The 25,019-nt window shown below is 37.2% G+C and overlaps 1 protein-coding gene across 3 annotated transcripts; it reads right to left on the bottom strand.

The window, feature by feature from the left end:
* Positions 1-1,109: 1,109 nt before the first annotated feature.
* Positions 1,110-21,145, bottom strand: Rxylt1 (ribitol xylosyltransferase 1). 3 transcript variants are annotated; one of them, XM_074083815.1, is made up of 7 exons: positions 20,870-21,142; positions 19,858-20,013; positions 13,629-13,731; positions 6,635-6,949; positions 4,230-4,400; positions 1,981-2,047; positions 1,377-1,539 (listed from the first exon to the last, which is right to left on the bottom strand). In XM_074083815.1, the coding sequence occupies exons 1-7, from the start codon at positions 21,036-21,038 to the stop codon at positions 1,516-1,518; spliced, it is 1,005 nt and encodes a 334-aa protein (XP_073939916.1). In that variant the 5' UTR covers positions 21,039-21,142; the 3' UTR covers positions 1,377-1,515. The 3 variants fall into 3 exon arrangements, with proteins under 3 accessions (XP_020022818.2, XP_073939914.1, XP_073939916.1); XM_020167229.2 differs by lacking the exon at positions 1,981-2,047 and having other exon boundaries at positions 1,110-1,539; positions 20,870-21,141; XM_074083813.1 differs by lacking the exons at positions 1,981-2,047; positions 4,230-4,400 and having other exon boundaries at positions 1,110-1,539; positions 20,870-21,145.
* Positions 21,146-25,019: the final 3,874 nt, after the last annotated feature.

Raw genomic sequence — 25,019 nt, 5'->3', positions numbered from 1 at the left:
AAACAACTTGTAAGTTTTAAGTTTTTCTGAGTAGTGTGATCACTTTAAGGTACTTTATAGTTACCTTATATATTTCATTTCACATTTACAACCAAACCTATGAGACACCATTATCTCCATTTCACACTGAAACTAAGATCAGAATGACCAGGTGACTTGCTCAAGGTCCCCAGATGGTATGTCAGAAGTAAGCTTTTAACCTAGGTTTTATCTGACTCCAAAACTTAGTTTTTTGGCTTCATAATGCTGCTCCTTAGACTAGGTTGATTTTTTTAATTGGTAGATAACATTGTATGTATATACCATGTATAAGATAGATTCATTCTATCTAGTATTACCTCAGAGTTACCACTTTTGTGATAAGAACCCTTAACATCCACACAGCATTTTAAAGGATATAATATATTGTTATTAATATAGTCACCATGTTGCACAATAGAGCTTTGGAGCTTACGCGTAACTCAAATTTTGCATTTTTGACCAGTATCTAACCTGAAACCCACCACCCAAATGCCCCAGTCCTTGGAAATCAAGCATTCTATCAAGTGGGTTTAAATGGGTGAGAAAAGCTGGGTGCGATGGCTCATGACTGTGATTCTAGCTATATGAGAGGTGGAAATCAAGAGGATTGCAGTTCAGGGCCAGCAGAGGCAAAAAGTTCACAAGACCCCATCTCAAGCAATAAAATCTGGGTGTGGTGGTGTGCGCCTATCATCCCAGCTAAGGTGGGAGGCTTAAATAGGAAGATCATGATCCAGGCTGGCCTGGGTATAACTGTGAGACCCTATTCGAAAAATAACTGGGGCCATGGCTCAAGTGGTAGAGCACCTGCCTAGTAAGTGCAATGTCCTGAGTTCAAACCTCAGCACCACTAAAAAAAAAAATGGGTGAGAAAAACTGGTAAGTGTTGAAACATTCAACTTGGGATAAATAAATCTGAGTAATCTTTTAACCTTTCTAGCGTGTATACAGTTACCCAGTAAGGGGGACATATGTTACATACACAATCTAGAGTTGATGAAGGTACCTTAATGAACATTTACAAACACATACTCTCTCACACACACACACAACTAGAAATGATTTTTAAAAATTACATTAGCTGAGAATGATAATTAACAGGTTAACTTTTATTATTCAAAAAATGAACTTTCTAAAATACTAATAAATTTCATTTTTAGCTTTGTTTTGAAGTATTGGTACCACTGAAGTAACATTTTTCTTCTTCTAATCTTTTCTTGTAAAATTATAGTTTTCTCTCTTTCTAAAATAGCAGGAAGTTCATTCCAGTTCTTAATAAAGATAAAGGGAGCGCCCATGGACTTGAGTAACTGCAGAGGAGCGTCATGAAGAACAGACGCATTTCCACACCTGCCAGCTGTCATCATATCTTCCACCACGGGAATGGAGCCATAGGAGCAGGCCTCGTATATTCTGTAGCATTCTGTGTTTACTCCTGCGGGGCACAGCGTGAGGTCACTCTGCAGCAAAGCATCTTGGTAAGTCTTAAGGCTTTCATTTGTTTCTTGAGGCTGCCACCTAGAAAATCAGAAAAACTGCAGTTTTTACTCTGTTTATCTTTTGTGATAGAAAATATTCTACCTTTTAACGCTGGGTACAGGAAATGGTTAACACATTATAAGGATGATAAACATAAGATATATTTAAAACTTTGGCTCAAACAAGTTTCTTAAAAATATTTGACAATATATTTTATATCTACTCATTAAAACAAATCTGGTGGTCACCATAAAATCCTCAAATGAACAATATGAATTCAATCCCTATTTTCTGGGTGCCAGGTCCTCTCTTCCCTATCTTACCTTCAAGGAGCTTATTTAAGTCTAGTGATGAAGATGGACAGTAACAAAGTCAAATTAGTACACTTCTAGAAAGTGTTAAGTGCTGTGAAGAAAAATAAGGCACAGAAGTGGGGTGAGGGTTCCTGAGTGGGTAGGGTTACAATCTGAAATAACTGACCAGGGAATGCTCCACTGCTGAGGCCTCTGAGCACAAAGCTGGAGGTGAAGGAGCAGACCATGCAGATCTGTGAGAGAACAGAGAAAAGAGCAAACTAGAACAAAGGCCATGAGTAAATGTGTGCCTGGCATATTTAACGAACAGCAGGGAGGCCAGGGTGGTGGAAGCACTTACTAAGGGGGACAGGTGTAGAAGATAAGATCTGAATGGTCACAGAGGTGTGATATGACCTGACAAAGGTTTTATCAGGATCAGTTTGGCTGCAGTGTTTATAATAGACTGTAAACTGAGAGATCAGTTAGAAAGCTATATGTTCTCTCCTGTTTCTGTTTTCAGAGTAAAACAACAGAGTCATAAAGTAAGAGAGACTGGTGGGGGAGAAGGTGTTGGTGTTAGAGTTTAGGACAAGAGAAGGTATGAAACAATTTTCTAGGAGACTGGGAGAATCCATGGACAAGAAAAATGCACGACTGCTGGGCATTTGAGGTTCAAAGTCATATACTTAAAACTTATGTTCAGCTGCATGGGTGCAGATGTGGAGCAGGTAGAGAGATGGATTATAACCAGAGTTGGGGTTTGCCGGACTAGGGAATTAGGGAGCTGAAGGTAAGGCAGTTATAATTGACTGTAAAATTAGGTTGGGTAAAGAGTAAAGTGAATAGAAGGGTAGCAGGAACAATGGATTGTAAATTCCAGCTGATTGTTGTAGTCAGATTATAAGAAATGACTTGGAATGACAGGATACAATGGTCACAGAGAGAGATGCTAGAATCTGAGGTCAGTTGAAAGCATAACATATGCATAATGAGAAGGTCTAGGAAATGACCAAGATAGGAAATGGCTGAGGTCAGCTGGAGGCTCAGATCAGTGGAGAAGAGGAGATAAAGGAACCATAAGATCAAGGTGATGGAAGGACCATGTACCTAGATTTGGGAATCACCAAGAATTAAGAACAAACTAGTGACTGACAGAGTAATAGTGACCAGGATCTCCCCTCTTCAAAGAATCAGGGGGCTAAACCCAAAGATTGGTAATGGCGGTTTTGTCTGGGGCATGAGACTCAAAAATTGGGGATGTCAGGGAGAGAAAGGAGAGAATGGTCTGGAAGCAGCAATGAGAAGCAAGGAGGATACCTTCTCAACCTCTACTTCAAAGTTAGAAGAAAACTTCTAAGAATAATTCAATTCCTTGAATAAACCTATGTTATTCTATTTTACACTATCTTTATTCACTCTGCTCCAGACACACTACTGCCTTATGGCTTTTGCATTTGCTCTTCCCTATGCTTGAATACTCTTCTCCCAAATAAACAGACTCAGTCCTGCACCTTCCTCAGGCCTGTGCTTAAATGTAACCCTCTAACTAATGCCTTCCTTGGCTATTTGAAAACTATGAATGCTCTGCTTTCAAACCCCAGTCCACTCTATGCCATTCTTCTGCTTAAATTTTTTTATATGGCATTTATCATCTTCTGTCACATAATTTATCTTGTCTCCTCCAACAAGCATGGACTTAATTTTGTTCACTGCAGAATTTATTGTGGGCAAAAGTTTCTGACACATAGCAGTTGCTTGATAAGTATTGACTGAATGACTATAGTATGGTTACATTAAGAGTAGAGTTGGGAGTTATGCTTTCTAGAAGAAAGTATCTGATACAATTACAAGGCAAATGATTTTAAAATTACTCCCTTCACTCCATAAACACCTGCTTCTTAATTACCAAAAAGATGTAAATGATGGAAGAAGGTTAACCCTGCTAAATCTGTCAATCCACTCACCATTTACCTCATGCAAGGCTCTACGTTAGATCTGAGAATTCAAAGAATACATGGCCCCTGTCCTCGGGATGGTGACAGGTTCCTGAGTATGTAAGGAGTAGTACACTGAACTTGTCTTGGCACACTTAACTGGTCTTTTGAACATTTCAGGGAAGAACCTAAGACTTTATTGGCATTTATAATCTCCTGTGTGCCGAGCCAGACTAACAAATATTTTCGAAGAAACCCCAAAGTGACTTTCACAAATGACAGTTACTAGTATTCTTCTTCAGAATGGGCTATCTCCCACAGGAGATCTCCCTATTTTAAAAGAATACAACCCAGTCTCTTCACAGTTTTAGTTACCAATGTTTCCTGGGTGAAGACTGGAATCAATCAAATTAACAATGCTTCTTTGGAAAGGTCTTTGCACATGAAGCCACTCAGACTAGAGAACAAAGTGGATGAATTGAATAAACATAGAACTTACTGTTCTCTTGCTGAAACCCAGCAAAGCTTATTATTACCATCTTGTTTTAAAATGTCCATTAGTGTCTGTCTGGATGAATTTTTATAAACAGTTCCTAAGAAATTACATATGTAGGGCCTCTTATCATGTAGCATTGACCAACTTGCTTCCACCACAGGAAAATTCCTGTATCTATAAAACAAGTATGTATGAGTTAGTATATGACACAGAATTGGCGAAATCCTCTTAACACAATTCCTTAGGTAACATGAGACTTAAAACATGAGTTTTAATCTCAAATTGTAATTTTCCATGATGACTTCAGAAAAGTCTCTGAATCTGCTGACTCAAACAAAATTTTCACATTGACAGCTCTTAGAAAAATGTCATGGAGATTTTGTGCCTAAATTTCTTTGTTTCTGATGTTCTTTAACTTCTGTAACTCACTTGCAGGTGTTAAGCTGTTGAATTAATGACCTTCAAAGTAGAAATGATCTTCCACATTTATAATGATCATGATTTAACCAATATTTTAGCAGGTGATGGGAAGATCACAGAATACTCTTGGGAAGGGAGATGTTGATCCAAGGGTAAAGTTTCAGTTAGACATGAGGGATAAGCTTTAGTGATCTACTGCATAGAATGGTGACTACAATAAATAATAATGGATTATATATCTCAACATTATTCAAAGAGTAGATTTTAAAGGTTTTTGTCACACACACACATACCGCACAAGTATGTGAGCTGATGGATTTGTTTCTTAGCCTGATTTACTCATTGCACATTATAAACACGTATCACATTGTATCTTGTTCCCATAGATGTATATAATTCTTTGTCAATTGAAAAGAAAAAATAAAAAAGAGAAAGATGACAGTATATTACAATAGCAAAGAGCTCTGAAAAATTAATTCCAAGTCTTTTCAAGTAGATCCAAACAAACAAATACTTTGTATGCCGTACAAAGGAGGCCTACTTCAAGTGACCCATTCTTATGGGCATTTGGGCTTAATAAAGATTTAATTGTGTTCCTGAAATACAACCTTTACACGAGAGCAAAGTCTTACAGTAACAGTTAGTCCAGGTTTCCCAGCCTCAGCACTGCCTGAAATTTTGGATCAGATAATTTTTTGTTGTAAAGGTTGTCCTGTACACTGTGAAGTATATAACAGCATCCCTGGGCTCTACACATTAGATGTGGGAGGCAAAAACTGCCCCTAATTGAGAACTATGGATCTGTAAGAAATATACTGGACTAGTCTCACAGTACCAGAATCACCATGTTTTCATCTTCTACTTTATAAATAGGTTATGTAATGCTACTGTGGAAAAGTATAATACATTAAAACATTTTATAAATGTGACTTATCTCAAGTGATAGATTTTACAGACGGTCTCCAACCTAGCTGTACTTCAAAAACCTTTCTGACTTGCCCTACCCCAAATGTACTGAGTCAGAATGTTGTAAAAGTAGGTCTGGGAGTATGTCTCATTAACATGTTTCCCTGGTGAGCTAAGTCGGCAGTAGTCTGAAGTCACATCTGGTGGTACCCGATAGAGTAATGAATAATGAATGCATGATTAAAAAATCATACCAGAGCCGGATCTGGTGGCTCACACCTATAATCCTAGCTACTCAGGAGGCTGAGATTGGGAGGACTGTGGTCTAGGTTGGCTTGGGGAAAAAAGGAGGAACCTATCTAAAAAATAACCGGAACAAAAAAGGGCTAGTGGTATGGCTCAAGTGGTAGAGTGCCCTGATTTAAAAAAAATCCAATCAATGAGGTAATTCGTCCACTCAACAAATATTTATTGAGTGTCTAATGCACACAAGCACTATTTTAGGCTCTATGGATGGAGCAGTGAACAAATTAGACAAAAATCCCTGTCCTCAGGAGGTACATGTGCAAATGGCAACTTATCTTAAAGTCAATTTAGTGTTAATTCAAAACTTTCTAAACCTAACAGATTAAAAATGGGTTTTCTGTTTTATAGCTGGAGAAAGACTACACATTGAAAAACCTTAGTTATCATTTAATTAACCTTTTCTTTTATAGGAGGGATTTGTGCAAATTTAGCCAGTCTACACCCAAGGGTATAATGCATTCTTGATTTAATAATATTACTTTAAAAGTATTTTTTACTATAAATTATATAGAATTTATCATTGTTCATTCTGTACTAAACATCTTTTTTAGGGTACCCCTAATAAACTTAAAAAAATCTATCCTACAATTCTAAAATCAAAACATTAACTCATCTGTTCTCCTTGGAAAAGGTAAAATACTCTAAAAACATCATTATCATCATTGAAGCATGAGACCACACTATATTTTTGCCTTTAGGCAAAATGCTCCCAGAAGAACCAACCTGATTGCAGTTTAACCCCAATCTAGAAATGTGCAATCATATTTTGTACTTACGTGGCTACTCCTAAAGGCCACTGAAAAACATCCATGCCATTAATCCAGGGGCTGTCATAGATTATAAAAAGCAGCTCCACAAAGCCTCCATTTCTTTTGAGGAACTGGCTTATCCAGTCATTATCACATTGTTCATTTCCAAGCAAAACAACAGCAAGATGCCGGAGTTTTTTCATTTGCACTAAATTCTGTGCATAAACTAACCACTGGGTGGCATAAAAGGCCTTTGATTTTTCTCTTCCATTTAAAACGAGTACCACATTATCCACATCAATGGAGAAGTACCCTGGGACCACGGATGACCCAGTGATGAAGCTGTTGAAAATGACAAACCAAAAATAAGACATAAACAAGAACAGAAAAAAGGTATTCATTTTATATAAAATCTACAATGAGATTTAATTCATATTCTCTCCAGAAATGAAATTTCTTAAAGATATGCATTAATTCATGACAGTGACTGCCTCTGAGAAGAAGAAAGAGTACAAAGAAAACTTCCCTTGTATTGAAAATATTGAATTCTCTTAAGAGAAAAATTAACCACTGGAAGCAAATATAACAGAGCTGGAATCTGTTAGTGAGCAAAGGGGAATTTGTTGTATTACTGTTTTTTACTATATTTAACAAGTTTACATGAAAGGAATAGACATGTTTCATAACTTGCATTTTCATGTTATGTGCTACCTAGAACAACTAATGCCATTGAAATATTTTTAAATTAGTATGTATTAATCATAAAAAATATCATTGAATTCATCTTATAATTAGTCACACTGGTCCTAGATTCTTTATGCCCTCTTTGAACCCTTTCATTATATCCAGCTAGAGTCTTAATTTTTTTTTTATTACTGTGCTGGGTGGGGGTACATGTGACATTTACAAAAGTTCTTACAATGTATCCAATATATCATACTTGAATTCATCCCCTCCACCACTCTTCTTTATCCTTCCCCCCTCATTCCTGGAATAGTTTCAACAGGTATCATTTTTGTATTTACATACATGTGTATACATTTTTTGCACTGTGTTCACCCTCTTATCCCCTTTCTCTGTCACCTCCCCCATCCCACTGGTACCAACACCCCCTGGGCAGGACCTGTTCCGCCCTCCTGATCTCTGATTTTGTAGAAGAATAAAGAAAAAAAATGATGTTTTTGCTTGTTTGAGATAAGGATAGCTACACAGGGAGTTTCCTTGTGATGTTTCCATGTATATATGTATTAAAACCCCAGTTGGTTCATTTCCTCTATTTTTCTTCATTCTACCTTAGTCCCTTTTGTATGGTGATTTCAGTTGCTTTAAGAATTTTACCACAATTATGCCAAGATCCTGCTTTTATTGCTGGGGATAAAAACTAACATTTGTTAAATGCCTTTTCTATAATAAAACACTTTGCATGGGTTTTTATTTAACCCCTAACAACCATGCAGAGTACATTCTTCCCTTATTTTGCATTTGGGAAGTTGGACTTTAGTTGTACAGCCTGTGATGGCAATGCTGAGTTCAAATGAAAGTGGAACCAGAAGAGGAAGGTAAAGGTTAAAACGTAGTCTAGGAAACAAGTAATGTGAACAGAGAAGCAGAAGAGCTTGAGATTCTAAGCTGTACAGAAGAATGAGGTTGCATATAGGTAGTAGAACTGATTTAGCTGGGAAGGAGCAGTGTGCTATAAGGATAAAAGGAGTTAAAGTACTTGTGATACTTAACCCAGTATCTTGTTCAGAGCCTCCACACAATAAATGTTAGCTAGCAGTCTGTGAAGAAGCAGGAAACAATACTGAATAGGTAGTGTAATTTTAGTTATGTAATAATGTAAGTAGAAAAAAGGCTAGAAGAAGACACAACTAAATGCCAACTGCAGAACCTTTGTTTTTGGAATTATGGGTAAAATGGAATTATGAGTGATTAAAACTTTGTTTTCTGAATTTTCCAAAGTAAACTCTAATTTTGATAAAAATGAGTTTGTAAAATTAGAGTGCTGAGTATTTTAAATTTATTAAAAACTTAAGTCAGTCAAAACCAGATTAAGATGGAATAAGATACTGTAGAATTTAGTCAGAAAAGTTAATTTACAATTTCTACATGATAAAAAATTTTAAAACTCAGAATATCTTGGACTTTTTTTTTTTTTTTCTGGTACTGGGGCTTGAACTCAGGGCCTACACCTTGAGCCACTCCACCATCCCTGTTTGTGTAAGTGTTAATTATTTTCAAGCTAGGGTCTCACGAACTATTTTTCTGGGCTGGCTTCAAACTGTGATCCTCCTGATTTCTGCTTCTTGAGTAGCTAGGATTACATGCGTGAGCTGCTGGAGCCTGGCAAGATTATCTTGGACCTTTTTTAAAATCTTAAGTCCCTCAACTAGAAATATGTTGTACACATATAGGAGGAAGCCAATAGACAAGAATATTTTTCTCAGTATGAGCTTGCATGAACTTAGCTGGACACTGCAAAACTTTTGCTCATGTACTATTAATTTGGAAATTATACTAAGTGTTTTAATGCTATGCTGGATTTTAATCCATGTATTAAAATTACATTAAGCTATCCCCAAATGTCACTTTCATAAGAAAGGGATACCTTCTTAATTTTACTGACCCACACAAATTAACAAAATTAAGCATGATTCATTCAAGGGCCCACTTGACCCTTCTTGGTATCTCCACAGCTCTTAAGCCATGGGGTCAATTCTGTGAAGTGGTAAATCAGAGGTTTCTGGCACCTTTAGTGTTTCAGTAATTTTTAAAAAGTGTTTCCCAAAGCAAAAGAAATGAGTAGCAGTTTTACTTTTAAAAAGTAATTAGATCTAAGTGACTTAGTATCCATGTCCTAACAGGTTAAAAGCCACTGGAACATACACACGAACACACAGAGAAATAAAAAAAAAAATTCCTGTTTCATTCTTACTAATCACAAGTACTTAAGGGAATGTATGTACCTGAGCAGTATACAACTTCTCAAATCTTGGAATCAAAGTGACACTACCACTTATTTCCTGTTCCACTGATTTTTTTGGGTAGTCCTTGCATTTTATCACAGAAACCATAGAAAACCGAGCTTCACAAAGTTATGACACCACAGGAATGAATATAGGAGGATCTAGTGTTGAAATTGTGAAGCACCTTGAGCTAGTAGTTTGCACAGTGTGTCAGTTATAACTGAGTTTCCCACAGATATTTAAAATATTTTGTGGCACCCATGGCACCAGTATGGGAACCAAGGAACTAAGTAACTTAGTAACTAAGTAACTTTAAGGGCAAAAAATAAATTTCCTAAGATTCATATAGGTGAGCTCTGTGTGTGTGTGTGTGTGTCTGTGTGTGTGTTGTTGGGATGTTTGTTAGTAAAACTGCAATGGTTTGAGAAGTTGGTAAGTGAAGACTGTGAGTGTACACAACTGTTTTGAAAGTATGGGTGAGAAGATAAGAAAGACAGGAGTGAAAAGTGGAGGATAAAGGAGAGCAAGGAATTAAGAGATGGAGCAAGGTCTTGGAAGAAGAGACAGGATGCACAGGTATAGGGAGGCATTAACTCTGAACTAGGAAAGATTACATCATTGTCCAGACAGCTGGAGAATGAGGTAAGGATGGGTGAGGAATCAAAGAGTAGGAAAATGTTAGAGCAGATAGTTAAGGGAGATGATTATGGATGCCTCAATTTTCCTGATCAAACAGGAGGCAGGCTGTCTGCTGAGGAGGGGGATCATGAAAGTGTTGAGTAGTGGACTAGCAAAGGGGACAAACCTCCAGTTTCCCACATAGTGTACCTGCAACCCACCTGCTGGCTTCAAATATTTTTTTCCATATGGCTGTTAGAGAAATATATATAAAAGCAAAAAAAAATGACAACTATCCTGCATAATCAACTTTGATTGCTTTTTGCTGCTGACAATGAAGTCTAAGAGCCTTTTGGTGTGATACAAATAAGGTCCACCACGAACTGACCCTTGCCCCATCCTCTTAATTGGAGCTACTCTACCTCATCTCCATGCTTGTAGGAGTGTCAAACAGCTTGCAATCTATGAACAAATCAAGCTGTTTATCAGTTCTGGGCCTCTGGTGTCACCTCTGCTAGGAAAAAATAATCTCTCCTTCCTCTGACTTGCTACTCCTACTCCTTTTAAAGAATTAGCAACTATAAATGTCTCTAAGTAGTCTTTCTCCATAGGTTTCACAACCCCAACTCTGTTCAGATTGGGTTAGTTGCCTTTCTTATGTGTTTCCCTAACAACTAACATGATGCAGTATGCATAACTTTATCATTACGCTTTATATATAATATGACAATAATTTATGTTTGTCTCAACCATGGGTCTAAACTCCTCAAGGTTAAGTGGAAACTTATTCATTTATTTTGAAATCCTTGGTAACTATTAAGAACTAACGAGTAGGCACTCAGTCAATGTTGAATGTGTAAGTAGCAATTTTCTTTAGGCTTGGCTGGTTCAGAGACCATCCACTTAACCACTGAGCTAATCACCCCTCACTAGCAATTTTCTTTAGGGAGTTATTTGCTCTACCAATTTATTTAAGTTTTCCTATTGCATTTAAAATATGAATTTATAAAAATTCATTTTAACAGCAACTTTCCTGCAATGCATTTCTTTTATAAAGTGAGGATTATGTATAGGATATTATAGTATATTTATGTATGATGAGTGCTGTACTTTAGTTTACTAAGGTTATTAGGCAAGCATCTATCATAAAATTCCACTAGTTGAAGAAGGAACATATTTGAAGAGTTCATTTACAGAATTCTAAAGTGGTGATTTGCTCTTGTAGATCACTTAGCATATATTTAATAATCAGTATTTATAATTTTCCATATTTTTTTCATCTTCTGCTTGGCTCAGTTAAAAATTTGTCCTCCAATAAATACTTGCAATGTTTAGAAAGCCCAGAGAAATCATTCAAATATTTAGTCCTAAAGCTGACTGTGAAAACAATATATTTTTGGAATTCATTTAAGTTACTACCCACATAACTTTGATTCAGCTCAAAACTTGCAATTTTATAAAGATTTATTAATTTTAGATAAATAGATTCTGTGGTACTTTTCATCACTTCAGCTGCTTTAAAAAATCTACTAAAATGGTGAACTTCTTTGAATACACAACTCACTAAGAAGAAACAGCATTGCTCTTTGATGATAATATGGAATCTTATATAAAAATTTCAGAAGGGAAGAGTAAATAAGGCTTCCTTTGGGAGTTAATGCTATTAGCTCAAATTCTTCCTATCACTGCAGTAATATTGTATAGCTTTAAGCTTAAATATACTAACTTCCTTATGAATTTGTAAGAATTTTTCTGAAACTGTACATATTATAGATAGAACCATTAGACCAATTCCCCTTATGCATGTTCACATTTACCTTTCTTTTCTTTTTTTTGTTTTTTTACAATTCCTAATTTTTTTAGCATATAATAGTTGTAAGGGGTTACATTGTGATATTTACATATGTGTTTACAATATATCTTAATTAAATTCACCCCTTCTATTGTTCTCCCTTAACTCCTGCCCCCTCTTCTTAGAACTATTGCTTTTCTTTGTTCTTGGATGGGGGTACATTGTCACTGTGGCATTTACAAAAGTTCTTACAATATATCAAATATCATACTTGAATTCACCCCCTCCACCACATTTTTACTTTTCAAATATAAAATATTAGAGGATCGGTAGAGTGGCTCAAGTGGTAGAATGCCTGCCTAGCAAGCCTGAGGCCCTGAGTTCAAACCCTAGTACTGTTAAATACAAAATAATAGATTTATTCACATAATACACATTTATTTTCAAATATCCAAATCCAAGTATTATAAGTTTAGAATTATGTATAAAATCTGGAATGGGACTAAAGCAAAAACAGCATGAAGATGAAGAAAAAATAGTAATGACTAATGACAATTTTAAGAAACTGTTTACTTTTTCAGCATGATCCTTTTTGAGAAGATACATACAATGAAATTGCTTTCCAAATGGTTATAAATTAAGCAAAGAATTAAAGCAGTAGTGAAACTTCAGTTGAAACTGAGATTAACTATAGCCTTTCCTCTCTTCATTTCTGTGGGAAAGAAATGGAATCCTAATAGAAACTTTGTTCCACATTTTTTCTTCTCATAATACAATTGTTATATGAAATAAACATTTAAAAATAATTATTTTACTTTTATTTCAGTAAGAAAGCAAAATCTAAAATTACATTTTGATGATAATCTTAATTCTATATAAAATATTCAGAAAATATTCAGCCTTAGATAAGAATTCTTTAAAAAATAATAAGAGCCCCCCCAAAGTCTTAAGTAATACATTGGTTTTATTTAATTTAAAAAAATGACTAAGTATTACAGATAAATGGTAACATATATCATTTAAATCATAATAGAAGTCATACATGAGATACATTCTAATAAATAAAAATTTTAAAAATAGAGCAAGGACCTGGGTATGGTGGTGCACACCTGTAATTCCAGCACCTGGGAGACGAAGGCATTGACAGTTCCTAGCGAGCCTGGACTATAAAGCGAGACCCTGCCTCAAAATCAAAACAAACCAACCAAACAAACCCCCCAAAATCAAACCAAACAGAAAATTGATACCAATAGTTCTGACACAACCTTAATACTGTAAGAAAAGACTACTATGTTAAAAGAGAAAAGGAAAATGCTGTTAGGTTTACATATTATTCCCTCAAAGCATGGAAGGTTAGTGCTCATCATCAATCAAATGTTATAAAATGTGGAGCATGTACTTTTCCAAATAATCAAGATTAAAACAAAACAGAAATAAGATTCTAAAAAGGGGAGTATTTTGCAGCACCTGATATCATAAGGAAATGTTCAAGTAAGCTTTAACTGTGAATATGTATTCACGAGATTTCTCTACTCTTCACAAGCTGAAAAGCAAATGTGTACAAATACGTTTTCCTCCCAGTATTTACAAAAGATACTGTATAGCAACACAACATTAACAAAGGTTAATGTTGCACAACTAATACCTGTATTGTGTTCTTCCTACAATTGACTTCCCTTCTCTCCACTGAGCGGTCACATCAGTGGGATCAAGCAAGCCTTCAAAAATATGCTCCCAGAGATATAATCCTGGTAATTAAGAAACAAAAACAGAAACAGAAAACATTTACTGTCTTTTCTACTCTAGTGTGCAAGAGAAGTTTATGTGCTGTTCCTTTATATCTTTGTCTCTGAACCCAGAACTTTTCCCCTATGGTCTACTGGCAGGCAATGCCACAAAGCAAAAGCTCAAAATCATTAATATGGCAGCTGATTTTTGAAAGACAGAACTCAGAGGTCGTCAGTGTAAAATATGGGTTATATTAAAGACAATAACCTCTCTTACTCTGGACTGAGAAACCTCTAATATCACCAAACTCTTACTACCTATCACATTCTGAAATTAAATGTATTATACTACACAGTAAACTGCTGTATGCTTAGAACTGTTTATATGTTATTACAAACTGGAGGGATTCACCATTTTGTGCCAAACACAACCAGAATAGCTAATATATATGCATATGCATTCAATATGTTAAGAGGATATTACCTTTGTCTCTCTTGAACACATATCCCTGACTGAATGATGCCCTTGGCAGACAAATGCCACTTCATGTGTTTTCTGCTTAGAGAATGTTTTAACATGATTTCAACTGAATTCATGATTTTAATGAATGTTTTAACGTGAAGGGTGAAAGAGAGCAGCATCACACAATTAAGTAATATTGAGACCAAACAACACGTTTGAAAACCTTGCTTTAGTTACACTGAAAGACGTATTTTGTCCTATTGTCATTACACCCTGATACTAATGTATACTCAAAAGCCAATTCTAAAATTCAGTCAATCAGGTAAAGGTTTCCAAATGTGGCAGGCTGAACAGTGCACTCCACGTCACATGTCCATATACTAACTTTCAGAACTGCGAGTATCTTACATGGTAAAAGAAACTTTCTAAATGTGATTAAATTATGGATGCTGAGATGGAAAGATTATTGTGGATTACTAGGGTAAGTCTTTGTGATCACCAGGGTCTTCAGAAGAGGGAGGCAGGAAAGCCAGAGGGAGGGAAGAGAGATATGAAGACAGAAGCGGAAGCAGAGTTATATGGGGTCATAACTCAAGGACTATGGGTAATATCTAGAAACTGTAAAAGGCAAAGAAACAGATTTTCCTTTAGAGTCTTCAAAAGAGATAGCTCCAAAAATGGTATTTTAGGTTTTTCCTTTTTAGAAATGCAGAATAATGAAGTTGTATTATTTTGAGTCACTAAATATGTGGCAATTTGCTATGGTGGCTGTAGGAAACTAGTTCTTATGCAGTAGATTATGGCACCTGGAAGTGAGTTGCTACTATAACAAATGCTTAAAAATGTAGAAGTGGCACTGAAATTGGGAAATGGAGATAGGGTAGAATAATTCTGAAGAGCATGATAAAAAAACAAAACAAAACCAAAAACCAAAAAACCAGACTGCAGGTAGAAATATACATGTTAACGGCTTGGCTAGTGAAGACTCAGAAGAAAGTGAGGAGAACTGTAGAGAAAATCTGTATTTCTTAGAGAATATCTAAATTGTCATAAGCAGACTGTTGGTGGAAATATACATATTAAAGGCACTGCTGGTGCCTTTACAAGAAACTGGAGGAAACAGAATCCTTGTTATATAATGGCAAAAATCTTAGCTGAATTGTGTCCTGCATTATGTGTAAAGAAGAATTTGTAAGTGATGAAATTGGATATTTAGCTGAAGAGATTTCTCAGCAAAGTGTTAAAGGGGTAGACTGGTTTCCCTTGCTGGTTAGAGTTAAATATAAGAGGAAAGAGATTGAGGAAAGAACTGTACTGCAGAAAGGAACCAGAATCTGATGATTTGGGAAATTCTTGGGCTATTCAGATTGCAAAAAGAGGTGAAAAAGCAGGAAATTTATTGTCAGGAAAGCATGCTGTGGGGAGAAGGCTGAAGATGTGGCTGAACAACTTTTTGCTGCTGCTTCAAAAAGATGAGTATTCATTTATATAAAGGATTCTTGGAAGAGCCAAGGTATTTGATCTATGGACTTCCTCAGCCATCTTAGCAAAAACCAGAAACAGAGATGAGATTATTCATGAAAAGTCTGTGGAGGAGCTTCTTGTCCAAGAAAGTGAAACCTTATAACATACAGGAGACCAACATGGTTTTTAAGAATGCCACATTAGCAAAAACACTACCAGCTTAGACAAAAAGTGATGGAGAGAGGATGAAATGAATGAAGGCTGTTAGGCTCCCAAAATTCTACCAGCAGGAAAATGGCTGATAAATCTACTGAGCTGCAAACATGTGCTACTCTTCATGAAAAGGAAGAGATGATTCTAAGGTGAAGCTGAATGGCCAGAGGCAAAGCTGCAAGCCAGATACTGTTTATAAAATCGATTGGGATTTGTTGGGTTGGATTCCAAAGCTGCTTGGACTAATGACTCCTTTTTATTTCCATTTTTTTCCTCTTTTGGAATAAGAATGTCTACCACTGGTATCCTATGACTGTCTATGGGAAATAGGTTGATGAAAGGAGTCGTTGATAACATTCATCTGGCCACACTGTGCTTATTGGATTAAAAAGAGAAAATTCTGGGAACATGAAAACTTAAGATGTTTAATTAATTAAAAACTAGAATGTGGGAGTGGATGGTTAAAGGAAGAAACCAGTACTAGAGGCTGTATTTTAAAAAACTGCTAGAACTTGATGATTATAGGGTTTGGGTCTGGGTACTTGAAATTTTTAGAGGTTAGTGTAATCTTCAAGAATGTATGAAAACATAAGTGAATTTATAAAACACCTCAATCCAGGCACTATGCTCTATTCATTTTCCTCTTATCTGGTACCATCCATTATTGTACACATATCCAATTAATTGTTCAAAGGCCAAATGAGCCACCCCCCTTCCACTCCTTTTTGAGACAGAGTCTTGCTGTGTAGCCCAGGATGGCCTACAACTTGCAATCTTCAATCCTTCTGTGTCAGCATCCCTAGTGCTGGGATTGCAGATGTGTACCACTATACCTGGCCCCGATAAAGCCCCCTTTAATTACTAAATTCTTTCTAGTTTGTCTCTCTTTGAGAGCCCCATTCAGTAACTGAGCATAAGATACAGCCTGGAGAACTAGACTGTCAAGATACTCAGGGAAAAAATGCTTCTGTGGACAACATATTTTTCTTTTAAATGCTGGGCCTCCCACATGTTACACTCCCAGCTGGGAATCAAGTTCAATAAACTACATACTGTATCCCATCACTGAACACTCAAAATGAACACCACCATATTAAAAGTTCTGAGAAAGGCCTGCAATTAAGAAACTTTTATAGTCTTAGAAAAACAAAAATAAGCTAAACTTAAAATTAATACATAGCAAAAAGTAATAAAGGATAGGGCAGAAATTAATAAGATAGAGACTAAAAAAAAATACAATCAATGAAACAAAGAGTTGGTTCTTTGAAAAGATAAACAAGCTTGACAAACCCTTACCCAAACTAACCAAAAGAAATAAAGACCCAAATTAATAAAATTAGAAATAAAAAAGGGGATAGTACAATAGATACCAATGAAATCCATAAGATTATTATTCCAACAAATTGGAAAATCTAGAAGAAATAAATTCCTAGACATATATGTCCTTCCAAAATTGAACTAAGAGTATACAAAGAATATAAACAGGTCTATAGTGAGCAAAGAACTAAAGCAGTAATATTCTCCCAGCAAAGAAAAGTCAAGAACCAGATAGACTTACTGCTGTATTCTACCAGACTTTCAAAGAAGAACTAACACCAATACCCCTCAAACTATTATAAAAAACACAAAGGGAAGGAATGCTACCCAATTAATTCTATGAAGTCAGTGTTATTGTGATATCAAAACTGGATAGGCACAACAAAAAGGAAAACTAATTTCCTTGATGAACAGAGATGCAAAAATTCCCAATGAAACACTTGCAAACTGATTTCAACAGCACAGTAAAAATATCATATACTATGATCAAGTTGTTTCATCCCAGGGATGCAGGGTTGGTTCAACAAAATCAAATCAATAAACATAATACAGAACATAAATAGAATTAACTACAAAAATTGAAGATCATCTTAACAGATGCAGAAAAGCCTTTGAGAAAACTCAAATCCCTTTATGATAAAAGCTCTGAAAAAACTAGGACCAGAAGGATCATACCTCAACATAGTAAGGGTTACATATGACAACGCTACAGCCAACATCATGCTAAGCAGGAAAAACTAAAATCATTTCCTCTAAAACCAGGAACATGATAAGAATGTCCACTCTCCACTCTTATTCAACGTAGTGATACTGGCACAAAAACAGATACAAAGACCAATAGAATAGAAATAAGCCTGCAAAACTACTGACATCTGGTTCTCCACAAAGGTGCCAAAAAACTTATGTTGGACAAAGACAACCTCTTCAAGAAATGATGATGGGAAAACTGGATAGCTATGTGCCAAAGACTGAACTTAGATCCTTATCTCTCATCCTGTATAAAAATCAATTCAAGGGCTGGCAGTGTGGCTCAAGTGGTAAGAGTGCCTGCCTAGCAAGTGTGAGGCCCTGAGTTCAAACTCCAGTACTGTCAAAAAAAAAAAATCAATTCAAAATGTATCAAGACCTTAATGTAAGACCTAAGCTGTGAAATTGCTGCAGGAAAACATGGGGATAACAATTGAGGAATACAGGCAATGACTTTTTGCATAGGACTATAACAACTCAGGAAATAAACAGTATGAAATGATAAATGGGATTACATCAAACAAAAAGTTTTTGCACAGCAAAGGAAACAATTATCAGAGTGGAGGGACAGCCTACAGAATGGGAGAAAAAAACTTTGCCAGCTATTTATCTGACAGTGGATAATATCCAGAGTATGTAAAGAACTCAAGAGATAAATACCAAAAGAATAACCAAACGAATAAATGGGCAAATGAATTGAACAGACAGTTCTCAAAAGAAGTACAAATGGCCAATGAACACATGAAGAAAGTGTTCAACATCTTTAGCCATCAGGGAAATGTAAATCAAAATGACACTGAGATTCCATCTCACCCTAGTCAAAATGGTTATCATCAAGAAAATAAGCAACCACAAATTCTGGCGAGGACTTGGTGTGGGGTGGTGAGAAGGAACCCTAACACGCTGTTGGTGGGAATGTAAATTGGTGCAGCCATTCTGGAGATCAGTATGGAGGTTCATCAAGAAACTAAAAATAGAACTGTCTTATGATCCTGCTATACCTCTTCAGGGTATCTACCTGAATGAATCAAAGTCAGCATATGACAGATACCATATATCTTTGTTAACTGTGGCACTATTCACAATAGTTAAGTTGTGGAATAAGCCTACATGCCCATCAAAAGATGAATAAAGAAAATATATATTATACACACACACACACACACATACACACACACACACACACAGTGGAGTACTAGTCAGCCACAAAGAAGAAAAAAATGTCATTTGAGAAAAAATGGTAGAGATCATCATGTTAAGCAAAATAACCCAGATTCAGAAAGACAATATCACGTTTTTTCTCATATGTGGAATCTAGATTAAAAAAGAGATCATGAAAGTTGAAGTTGAGGAAATGAAGGAGATTGGCAGGAGGGGGACAAGAAAGGGTAATGGGGAGGTGAATATGATCAAAGTACATAAACATACAAAGACATTTATGAAAATGTCATAATAAAAAGTAAAGTGATAAGTCCTCATATTATTGTTGGGAAGAACAAAAGAGCCTTGTTTAACTTTGTTGTGTTTAGTATTTCCCAAACTTGTTTGGCCATTAAGGGCAGGGGCTGCATCTCATACATGCGTACCGAGTGTCCATGGAAAAGAAGAGTCTTGAAAATAAAGTTGGCATATGCTTTGCAGTATAATGATGCTACACTATCCACTCTCTATCTACCACTGAAGCTGTCTTCTGCAATGATGTGTGTGTGTGAATTTGCACAATGTATAATGAAAGGAGAGATGAAATATTGAAAAAAGTGGAAAAAATACATCATGATATCTTCATTAAACACTGATGTGAAGTGTACTGAAGTGAATTTAAGGGCTGGGGATGTATACAGTGATGTAATGCTTGCCTAGGTTACAATAAAACAATTGAATTTAACATTAGAAAGTCCACTTTACATCGCTTTTTACAATCTTTGCTCTGTCCATCAACTTACCAATGGCAGCTTTGCCCCAGATTTGTATAGTGTGGTCTGTTTTTCCTTTTGTGGATTTATTTAATATCTGAAGGCTAGTTTTAACTCTGTGTTCTTCCTCATTTTTTTCATCTCCTTCCCAAGGATTCCATTCTTCACTTTCCAAAGAAGACTGTTCTGTTTAAAAAGAGTAAGAAGTTTACTAGGAAGATACAAGTGCAGTTGTAGGTAAATTCAGGCCATTTAAATTAGATGTTAGAGAGTTCTAATACCATCCTAACTTCAGTTTTTCAGAGATAAAGCAACTGAATTTGAGCCAGTTAAACACACACAATTAAAAAAAAAAAAAGAAATCAGCACTCTGATTTTTACTGAACCACAGCTTGAAAAGATCTTAGAAATAAAAAATTAACAAGAGACAGGACAAGCATCTCCTACAAAACAAAACCTTGAAACAAAACTGGATAATATGTATCAAACCATATGTTTAACATTTGCAACTCTTTATCGACCGTATACACTTAACCTATACATAAAATCTTACGCAAGGGCTGAATGTGTGGCCTAGCAAGCACAAGGCCCTGAGTTCAAACCCCAGTACTGCGACTACTGTTCACAAAATCTTATCCAGACTGCAGCATCCACCACTTTCAGATACGATTGTGCAAAAGCCTGAACAAAGAGAGTTAAACCCGAGTCCAATCCCAACGCAAGTCGAAATACAAGACAGGGGACCAGGTTTTGGAGCGAAGGCGCTTGTGGCCTTCCGAAGTCACTGGATGATTAGTCTCTTGATTTCAATATGGAAATAGAGGTTTTGCACCCAGAGGCTGTTTGCAGCACCTCGTAGCTCTGGCACCCGAGATAACACCCGTTTTCAAGGTGTGCTCCGGGTCTCGGGGTGGGGTGGGGCCGGCCAGTGACATTCCAACAGGGACGAGGGACACCCTCCAGCCCGAGCCCGGGGACGGGACCTGAGCCCTGGGCCTGCTTAGCGGCGCGCAGCCGGGAGCAAGGCCGCGCCCGGTCCTACCTCGGCCGCGCCACGCTCGGGCCGGGGCCGCCCCTTTCCGGAGGACCCGAAAGGTTGCAGCCGGCGCCCCGCGGCGGCCCCCGAAGAAGACGTGGTAGGCGGCGTAGAGGGAAAAGAGGCAGTAGAGCGCGATGAAAAACGAGCACAGGCGCTTCCGTGTCAGCCGCATCCCACTCAGCCTCCCACCGCACCGGGCGGTAGAAGCCTCCGCTCAGCGCCGCGGCCCTGGCGGCGTTGAGGATAGGCCCAGGCCTTGGCGGAGGGAGTCACCAAAACCCGCCCCGCCCCCGACGCAGCCAGGCCTAGCCCCGCCCCCAGGTTAGTCTCCCTACCAGGCCCCGCCTCGGACATAGCCCCGCCCCATCTCCACCAGGCCCCGCCTCCTTGGCGACAGTCCCGCCCAGGCCCCGCCTCTGGGGGCGGTTCCAGTCACAGGCTCCGCCCCCGCCCCGCCCATAGTTCCCTACTTCTCTCCCTGTCACTGGCTCCGCCCCACGTCCTGGTCCCGACCCCCGGGGCGGTGAGATCCAACCTTCCTTCATCTCTGAGGAGATGGAAGTGGGGTTCCTTCCTGGGCAAGGTTTCCTAAAGTGAGGCCCAATGGGAGTCTCTGACTTACAGAGTACCTGCAGCCCCTTTCAACTGACCACTTGTACCTTGTGCTTAAAGACTTGAGAGGGGAAAAGCAACATCCGTCATAGTCTGTGTAGGTCATGTAAAGGCAGAGGCTATGTAATTTTTTTGTTCAACATAGAATCCCTAGTGCCTAGGCAGGGTGCTACATTGATGGATGAGTGAATGTAAATGTTCTTTAAAAACAAAGATTAAATGATGATGGCTGCACAATATCGTGAAGTAATGAATTACACTTAACTGTATGCAAAGAAACGGTTAAAATGTAAAATTTATGTTTATGCATATATATCTTCAACAATAAAAAATTGAAAAATTAAAATTTATTGCTATGATGTGAATGTAATGCCTATAGACACGAGTCTTTTGTCAAATAGAAACTGTAAAATTGAATGTTATCAATAAACTTTCCATGTTAAGCCTTGTGCAGTTGACTTACAATTTCTGGTCACTTGGCCTGGAATTGCTGTTCAAATTGTCTGGTAGTTTTAGTAGCCCAAAAGCTTGTAGGGTACAATGATGGAGTTTCTGTGTGTTGGTTGGCACAGCTTTCTACTCTGATGCACAGTCCTTTTAAACGTCTTTGAATAAAGTTTACATCTTCTCCTTAAGCAAAAACTTAGTTTTCCTGAGTTTTATGCTCTTGGGTCAGATTCTCTGACTTCCAAGTGACAATTAGATATTTGATAAGGACAATTCTATGACTGGAAGGGAAATTTAAGTCTAGAGATGTGACGAGATGGGCCAAAATCCCAAACTTCAAGGCTGAGCTAGAACCAGAACCCTAGATCTGTTATCATTCTGAGTTCTTGCCATCATAGGAGTTATTTCTGTCCTCATCTAGCTTTATTGGCTTGACTCTGAATTGGTGTCCTTCCACATTAAATCCATTAATTAAACACTCCCACTGTTGAGGATATTAAAATGATATAGTTCAGTTTCTGAATGCAGTTCCAAAGGAATTTCCCAAATGTTTTGAGCAAAATTTATGGAATATTTACATATATCTGTAATTGGGAGGTTCTCCCTCCCCCCATTCATGTGTTGAAATCCTAACCGCCAAGATGATGACATTGTCAGGTAGCCCTTGGAAGGTAACTAATTCATGAAGGTGAAGCATGAAGGATGTTTCATGACATCCTTTTAAAAAGAGATTTCAAAAAGCACCCTAGCTTGCTTTCTGCCACATGAGGATACAAGAGTCAGCAGTCTGTAACCTGAAGGAGAATCCTGACCACAACCTGACCATCTCTGACTGGCATCTTCCACATCTCTGAGAAATAAATTTCTGTGGTTTGTAAAACCCTTGTCTCATGGTAATTGTTATAGCAACTCAAAACAACTAAGACAGTATCCAACTAAGATGTGTCCTTACTCAAAATTAGACAACTGTGACCTACTGAAGGGAACAAAAACATACTGAGACATTTAAGTCCCAGTATTTGTTGGAAAATACATCACATTACTATATTGCCATGGTTGATAACTTGGGTGTATGGTGAGTAGGAAATGGAAATAATTTCACCAATATTTTTTCTAGGAATTTGATAAGTTCCTCTGCCTACAGATTCCTGTTTGGTGTTTTCTCTAGAAAAATATAGTACTTTGTCTTTTTTTTTTTTTTACTTCCTTATAAGCTACTCTTTTTTTAGCCAGGTTAAAATTTCATCATGTATTAGCTATACAACCTTGGAAGTCAAAACATTTGACATTTTTGCTCCTCTGTAAAGTGAGGTTAATAATAATCTCACCTCACAGTTTTTGTGTTTTATACAAATCATTTCTTCTCTTGCTGCCTCTGCCCTCCTTTGCCAAACAAAATATTTCAGGTTTGGCTATTTTGTTGCTAAGTCTTTAGAGCGATAGTTTAAAAAGAAATAAACTCTCAATGGTTTCTTTCATTTGAAGATGCTCTGTTTATTTAATCTGTTAAGACACAGCTTTGCTTTGAGCAACAGGGAAATATCAAAGAACGTGCCTTGTTTCCTGGTTAATAGAATAGATACTAAGATAGACAGAAAAAATGAAGAGAACCATTGGAGAGAGGATGATTTGTCTAAATATATATGTATATATTTGCATTGTAAAATCTACAGGAACTTGAACAATTTATGCAAAAGCTGAAATGTTTATTATTGGGATTAGAAGAGACAAGGGCAGCCTAAAGTACATTATCTTCAGTAGATACCTGACACATGTTTATAGATGATGATAGCATTACCAGTTTTTTGTCACTTCACACATTGACCTTACAGTACCTGGTATGGTATATTTTAGGATAGGTCATGTGCTGATTGAATTCTTTCCAGTACCCAAACTAATTTATGCCAAGGCTTATATATTTTGATCTTGGGATATCTATCGAGAGCTAACACTACTATGTCTTAGCCAGTGTAGATGTCAGTTCTGAGAACTAATGCCATCTTTATGAATATGACTTGCCTACTTGTTTTACTAATTTTTTGCCAGAAAGATAAGGCTATAAACTAATAATAATGTCACTGTTTGCTTCAAGAGATTACTTCAAACTAGTTAATCTGTACAGTTCACTCTTCTTTGCAAATCACTTGTCTAGCTGAAATAGATGTGGTTCATCTGGGCAAATAGTTCACTTATGAAGCAACAATTTAGTTAGCATGACTTGCTTCATGACCATTGCCATGGTGTATATACCATTTGGGTGATCAATTATCCTAGTGTGCCCAGGACTGAAGGGGTTCCCAGAATGTGGGACTTTCAGTGCTAATATTGGTAAAGTCTCAGGCAAACCAGGACAAGTTGGTCACCCTAGTATAAACCCTAAAGTATTATGCCATGAACTCTGCCCAATCTACACAACAGATCCCCTGTCTTGAAAGACCTGCTCTAAAATCATCTGTACTCAGATCCCCAAATCATTAAGTGCCACCCCCTATTCTTCCCCTCTGTGACTACTAAGCTCTGTCAAAGTCTTGTTCTCCCTTCCTGTGGTAGGTTTAAGGAATGTAGCTTTCCTTGATCAACAGATTATCCCAGTGATCTCTTGTTTTATGTATGCTGTTTGATTTAACTTTTCTGTGGAAATGACAGTTACAGTTAGTGCTGTATAGTGACATTTCAGTCAATGATGGACTGTGATATGACAATGATGCTGTGGGATGATAATGGAGCTGATGAATTCCTGTTGCCTAGGGATGTCATAGCATAGCATCATGGCAAAACACTTTGTTCACAAGTTGGTGATGCCGGTGTAAATTCACTGCACTGTCGACAGACAGTGGATATGATTTAGTGCATACTAAAAGATAGTGCCTACAATTACATATAGTATGTAACACATGATCATATACAACTAGGTTATTGGTTTATGTGTTTACCATGCTATACTTTTTATCATTATTTTTTGTGGTTCTGGAAACTGAACCTAGGGTTTCACACATGCCAGGAAAGCCCTCTACCATTAAACTACATCACCAGCCCTATCATTATTATACAGTGCATTACTTAATAAAAAAAAGAGCCTATAAGACAGGAAGCT

The sequence above is a fragment of the Castor canadensis genome, chromosome 8 (genome assembly GCF_047511655.1).
Source record: "Castor canadensis chromosome 8, mCasCan1.hap1v2, whole genome shotgun sequence".
Classification (NCBI taxonomy): domain Eukaryota; kingdom Metazoa; phylum Chordata; class Mammalia; order Rodentia; family Castoridae; genus Castor; species Castor canadensis.
Note: the sequence above shows the minus strand (reverse complement) of the source record. Positions and strands in the feature narration are given on the sequence as shown.